General features: G+C 44.3%; 1 protein-coding gene across 1 annotated transcript; it reads left to right on the top strand.

Annotated features, from left to right (window-relative positions):
- The first annotated feature begins 4857 nt into the window (after positions 1-4857).
- On the top strand, positions 4858-6456 carry BEX2 (brain expressed X-linked 2). The gene is made up of 3 exons (XM_080652432.1): positions 4858-5001; positions 5419-5496; positions 5851-6456. Exon 3 carries the CDS (start codon positions 5856-5858, stop codon positions 6219-6221), a length of 366 nt encoding a protein of 121 aa, XP_080508558.1. The 5' UTR covers positions 4858-5001; positions 5419-5496; positions 5851-5855; the 3' UTR covers positions 6222-6456.
- Positions 6457-6965: the final 509 nt, after the last annotated feature.

Raw genomic sequence — 6965 nt, forward strand, 5'->3', positions numbered from 1 at the left:
GGCGAGGTTAGGATCCTAGTCTCAAGCAGTTCTGTTCTTCAAGATGGCATGGTCTCTGTGCTACCGGTGTCTTCCCCGGAGTGTTTGCGGTGGCCACAGGGTTTTGCCATCTAAGATTGCCCCGATTGGCAGCCCCCTGGAAGAACTGCAGCGTCTAACTGTACCTATTTTACTCACACACGCACCCACACACGTCCACACACACCTCTATTGCTCCCTCACTATCTCACACACACTTCCTCCCTACCTTCCTGCCGGTCGCCATCTTCCGTCATCCTGATTTAAACTTTTAAGACCTTACATCCAAACCATTAGGGCAGGTGTTTCTCCCTCCATCCTCTCCTTCTTTCAATCCATGAAAACGGTATATTTCTACATTTATTTAGGTCTTCTTTAATATTTCTCAAAATATTTAGTGTAGAGGTCTTGCAAGCATTTAGATTTATTCCTAGATATTTTATTTTTAAATAACTTTATTGCGGTCTAATTTACACATATTTCAACTATACAATTAAATTATTTCAACAAATGTATTCACCAGTGAACTTACTACTCCATCAAGGCATAGAACATTTCCTTCAGCTGAGAAAGTTCTCTGTCCCTTTACAGTCAGAAAAATCCCAATCTTCAAACCAGGCAAAGACTGATTTCATTAAATTATATCAAGATAGATTAGTTTTGCCTCTTTAGAACTTCATATAAGTGGAATCATGCAGAAAGCACATTTTTGTGTCTGATATCTTTCCCTGAGTATAATATTTTTTAGGTTCATCTGTTATTGTTTGTACCAGTAGTTTGTTCCCCTTTATTGCATAATGGTATGATTAAATCAAAATGTGTTTATCCATTCACTTGTTAATGAAAATTTAGATTGTATCCATTTGGGAGCTATCATGAATGAAATTGCTATGAACATTCCTTTTCATAGCAATTTCTTCTTGAGGAAACATATTTTGAAATCTGTTTGGGAAAATTTCTAAGAGTAAAATTTCTGGGACATATGGTAAATATAAGTAACTTTTCAAGAAACTGCCAAAAAGTCTTTGAAAGTGGTTGACCTTCTCATCAGCAATGAATGAGAATTCCAGTTGTCCCATGTCCTCAAATGTACTTGGACTTGTCAGACTTTTTAATTGGATGGGCACATAGTGATATTTCATTATGGGTTCCCCCCCCCCCCAGTTCCTTGGAGACTAATGAGATTGAACATTTTCCCATGAGCTCATTGACAATTTGTACACGTATTTTTGTGAAATGTTTGTTCAAATCTTTTGATAATTTTTATTGCATTGTTTGCCTTCTTATCTTAAAGTTTAGGAGTTCTTTTCATTTTTTAAAATTTCTTTATTGATTAAGGTATTACGTATGTGTTCTTATCCCCCACATTGTCCCCCCCACCCCCCCCACTCATGCCCTCACCCCCTGTTGTCTGTGTCCATTGGTTAGGCTTATATGAATGCATACAAGTCCTTTGGTTGATCTCTCCCCCTTACCCCCACCCTCCCCTGCCTTCCGTCTGTCTCTGGATTTGTTTTGGTTCATCAGTTTATGTTGTTCATTATCCTATCTAATAAAGAGGTAATAGGCAAATTGACCATCACTCCAACACACAAGATGGCCGCCTCCATGTGGACACAAGATGGCCAGTAGGGGAGGGCATTTGTGGGCAATCAGGCCAACAGGGGAGGGCAGTTGGGGGTGACCAGGCCTGCAGGGGAGAGCAGTTGGGGGGGGACCAGGCCAGCAGGGGAAAGCAATTGGGGGTGATCAGGCCAGCAGGGGAGGGCAGTTAGGGGTGAGCAGGCCTGCAAAGGAGGGCAGTTAGGGGCAATTGGGCTGGCAGGGGAGTAGTTAGGAGTCGATCTGGCTGACAGGGGAGTGGTTAGGGGGTGATCAGGCTGGCAGGCAGAAGCGGTTAGGGGCAATCAGGCAGGCAGGCGAGTAGTTGGGAGCTAGCAGTCCTGGATTGTGAGAGGGATCCTGATTGGAGAGGGTGCAGGCTAGGCTAAGGGACACAACCCCTCCCTCATGCATGAATTTCATGCACCGGGCCTCTAGAATTGCATAAATGAGTGAGACCATTTGATATTTATCTTTCTCTGTCTGGCTTATTTCACTTAGCATAATGCTCTCCAGTTCCATCCATGCTGTTGCAAATGATAAGAATTCCTTCTTTTTTTCCTGCAGCCTAGTATTCCACTGTGCAGATGTACCATAGTTTTTTTAATCCACTCATCTGTTGATGGGCACTTAGGCTGTTTCCAAATCTTAGCTATGGTGAATTGTGCCGCTATGAAGATAGGGGTGCATATATCCTTTCTGATTGGTGTTTCTAGTTTCTTGGGATATGTTCCTAGAAGTGGGATCACTGGATCAAATGGGAGTTGCATTTTTAGTTTTTTTGGGAAACCCCATACTGTTCTCCACAGTGGCTGCACCAGTCTGCATTCCCACCAGCAGTGCACGAGGGTTCCTTTTTCTCCGCATCCTCGCCAACACTTGTCGTTTGTTGATTTGTTGATGATAGCCATTCTGACAGGTGTGAGATGGCACCGCATTGTCGTTTTGATTTGCATCTCTCGGATAATTAGTGACTTTGAGCATGTTTTCATATGTCTCTTGGCCTTCATTCTGTCTTCTTTTGAAAAGAATCTATTTAGGTCAATTGCCCATTTTTTGACTGGGTTGTTTATCTTCCTTTTGTTATGTTGTATGAGTTCCCTGTAAATGTTGGAGATTAAAACCTTATCGGTAATAACATTGGCAAATATGTTCTCCCATACGGTGGGTTTTCTTTTTGTTTTGTAGATGGTTTCTTTTGCTTTGCAGAAACTTTTTATTTTGATGTAGTCCCATTTGTTTATTTTCTCTTTAGTTTCCATTGCCCTATGAGCTGTATTGGTGAAGAAATTGCTTTGTCATATGTTTGAGATTTTGCTGCCTGTGGATTCCTCTAGTATTTTATGGTTTCCCGTCTTATGTTTAAGTCCTGTATCCATTTTGAGTTTATTTTTGTGTATGGTGTAAGTTGGTGATCTAGTTTCATTTTTTTGCATGTATCTGTCCAATTTTCCCAACACCATTTATTGAAGAGACTATCTTGACTCCATTGTATGTTCATTCCTCCTTTGTCAAATATTAATTGAGCATAGTGGTTTGGGTTGATTTCTGGGTTCTCCATTCCATTCCATTGATCTATATATCTGTTCTTGTGCCAGTACCAGGCTGTTTTGAGAACAGTGGCTTTGTAATACAGCTTGATACCTGGTATTGAGATCCCACCTACTTTGTTCTTTCTCAGGTTTGCTGCAGCTATTTGGGGTCTTTTTTTTTTTATTCCAGATGAATTTTTGTGGGAGTTCTTGATATATCTCTGGACACAGACTTTTTGTCAGTTACACGTGTTATAAATATTTTCTTCCAGCTTCCCACTTCATTTTCTTAACCATGTCTTTCAAAGAGCAGACTTTTTCCATTTTGTTAAGGCCAATGTCTATGTACTCTATTATTACACTGCCTTTATTACTATATCTTAAATCTGGAAATCAGATAATGCAATTCTCCAGATTTGCGGAGGGGCTTTCAAAACTATTTTGTGTACTCTAGGTCTTTTACATTTCCATATAAATTTTGGGGTGAGTTTGTAAAGTTTGTCAAAGATGCCTGCTGCAATTTTTATTTTGATCAATTTGTAGAGAATTGATATCTTAACAGTATTCAATTTCCTGATCCAGAACCAAGTTTTTGGTGTTTTTTAACATTAATTTTGATCTTTAATTTCTTTCAGCAGGGTTTTGTTTTTTTCAGTGTGCAAGTTTTCTTAAATTTATTTCCAAGTATTTCATGTTTTTGGAAGCTATCATAAATTTTATAAACACACATCATTTCAATTTCCATTTATTCATTACTAGCATACAGGAATACAATTGAACTTTTGTGTATCTATAACTATAACCCTGCTAAATTAAGTTCCTAGTTCTATAATAGGTTTATTGTAGACCCATTAAATATTTTCTAAATACAGATTACAAGATTTGCAAATAAAAATATACTTTTCCTTTTTGAATCAGCAATTTGTAAAGATCTTGTTGTTTTAGTTGTGAAAATCCAACAAGGCTCTCTACACTACACAGTTATTGGCTCACCTCATGGAAGGGCCTCATGTATTTAGGGGCTCCTCAGAAGAGCAATCAGCTGCCCTGTCCTTTCCAAGTTCTAAAAGAGTAGCTGCCTGTAGAGTCTATATTTGTAAAATGACTTAGCAGAAGAGACAGGTGGTTGGGTTTTTTCTAACTTTAATACTATTTTCAAATAAAACCACTTTATTTTTTCCTTTTTATAAAAGTATACTGGTTTTTTGTTTAATATAAAAAGAGCAGAACAGAGAGATAGCAAGAATTTTTAAAAATCCACTCTCTTGGACTTTTCCTGACATTTCTCCTCTTTTTAAATTTTTTTATTTATATATATATATATATTTTTTTTATTAAGGTATTATATGTGTACATATCTTACCATTGCCTGACATTTCTTCTAAGCATTTTAGCGGAGGGAAAATGGAGAGCATTGGTAGCAGAAAGGACAGCAGGTGGAAGGAGGCGTGTCCTGTGAGTTTAGGAAGAAAAAGGCAAGTCCTCAGAGAGGCAACGAGAATGGAGAATGGACAGCAGTCCCCGGAAAAGATATTGCCCTTCCCTGGCAGCAGAATAAGGCCCAGGAATACACAAAGAAGGGATGGCTGAAGCTGTTAAAGGGACCCCAGGGCGGGGGCGGGGGCAGGGGCGGGGGCCAGGGCTTTTCCCCCCCGCGGAGCAGGATGGGGCGGCGCCGCTCTCTGTGACGGAGGCCCCACGTGACCGGCCTACTTAGACTCGCGCGCCTCGCTCCAGCGCCAGACCCCGCGGAGGCTCGCACCCTTCTCGGTTGCAGCTCCGGGTGGCCCTGAGGGCGCGCGGGCCCGGGAAGCCCCAAGAGGCGGAGGCGGAGGCGGAGGCGGAGCAGGTAAGGGACCCTGAGCGGCGCCCTGGGTGGGGGTGGCGGTGGAGAACGGACCTGGCTGGGGGAGCCCTCCAAGGGGTCGGGCTGCTCCGGGCGACGCGCCTCCGAGACCGCAAGCTCCACGCCCCGACGCGGCCCTCGAGTGTCTGCGGAAAATGCTGAGCTTTCCCCAGGGAGCGCTAGACGGCCCAAGGCGACGACCCCCGGGAAGCACCTGCCTCTGGGTCCCCCGCCCCGCCCCGCCCCCATCCCTCTTGGTGTCGAACACGGTGGTCAGCGCGGGGGTGGGGGCGGCTGGTGCGAGAGGCCGGGGCGGGCCGGGGGCGTGGGTGGTGGGGGCGGCCGGCGGCCGGTGGACGCACCCGCTGGCCAAGCGCTCGGCTGCAGCGCCACCCGCTCCCCCACGCCGGCCCCCTGCAGGTCTTCGGGTCCAAGTGTCGCGGCAGCGCACTCCAGGCGAGAATTGGGAGGAGGAGCCGACTGCAAGGATAGGCCCAGGTGGGTGCGGGGTACAGTGGTCGGGGGCGGGGAAACAGTGGAAAGCCCTGAGACCCCAAATCCTTACCCCACCCCCATCCCGTCCTCCATTTTGGTGCCTACAGAGGCCTGGGCTTGGATCGCAGGGAAAATGGTGGGTTTGGGGCGAGGGATGGGAGGGGAGTCAGAGGGAGGGGGGAGAGCTGGGGCTGGAGGCCCCCTAGAGGGCGTAGGGAGCCTCTCAGATGGGGAAAATGCAATTTCAAAAAGTGTTTGAAATTCAGGCCTCTGAATCTTGAAAGGTGCATAGTAGGGCCTCTGTCCTCGGTGCTGATCAGTCCAATGAAGTAGTCCCTTCTATCTCTTGTCTCCTAGGAGCAATGGCGTCCAAAGAGGAACAAGTGGTTAAAAATCTCAACGTGGAAGATGCCAACCAGGAAAATGAAATAAAGGATGAAAAGGAGCAAGATGCTAATAAAGGAGAGCCTGGTGAATATTGTGTGCCAAGAGGAAATCGTAGACGGTTCCGCGTTAGGCAGCCCATCCTGCAGTACAGATGGGACGGGGGTCAGAGGCTTGGAGAGCCACAGGCAAGGATGAGACAAGAGAATAGGGAAAGAGTTGGGGAGGAGATGAGACAGCTGATGGAAAAGCTGAGGGGAAAGCAGTTAAGTCATAGTCTGCGGGCAGTTAGCACTGACCCCCCTCACCATGACCATCACGATGAGTTTTGCCTTATGCCTTGAATCCTGATGTTTTCCCTGAAGTTGATAGGGAGATACAGCTTCCTAAACTTGTTTGTGATGTACCTTCTTGTAAACCTTTAGTGTTACTTGTTTCCTGTGGGTCTCCTAATACCAGCTTCTAATTGAATGTTGTGTTTTGACCCAATTTGTAAGTTTCTGTGAGCAGGGGAGTTTTATCTACTGCATGGGAAGATGCTCATTACATATTGTGGTTAATAAAGCAGTTTTAAAAAGCATTTATTTTCTTATCTATATTTTCTCATTTTTTCAAAACCAAACATACACTGAGTGGCCAGATTATTATGATCTCTGAATGCATAATATCTGGACACTCAGTGTGTGTGTGTATGTGTGTGTGTGTGTGTGTGTGTATCTTAGAGGCCTGGTGCATGAATTCGTGCATGGGTGGGGTCCGGCCAGCCTGGCCAGGGGGAGGGGACATGGGCGGTTGACCAGCCTGCCTGCTGGTTGAACTCCTGGTCGAGGGACAATTTGCATATTAGACTTTTATAATATAGGATATACACTGAGTGGCCAGATTATTATGCGTTCAGAGATCATCATAATCTGACCACTCAGTGTATATTACCTAATGGAATAGCTTGACAACATGATAAAAGCCATCTGAACACTTACTAAACATTCCTATCTGTTTTAGTTTACCTCTGGATCTATAATAATGAGACCTATCTCTTTAAAAATTATTGTATTTATCAAGATGAAGATAATATCACTTCCCAGGGC

The sequence above is a fragment of the Plecotus auritus genome (genome assembly GCF_963455305.1).
Source record: "Plecotus auritus genome assembly, chromosome: X".
NCBI classification, from domain to species: domain Eukaryota; kingdom Metazoa; phylum Chordata; class Mammalia; order Chiroptera; family Vespertilionidae; genus Plecotus; species Plecotus auritus.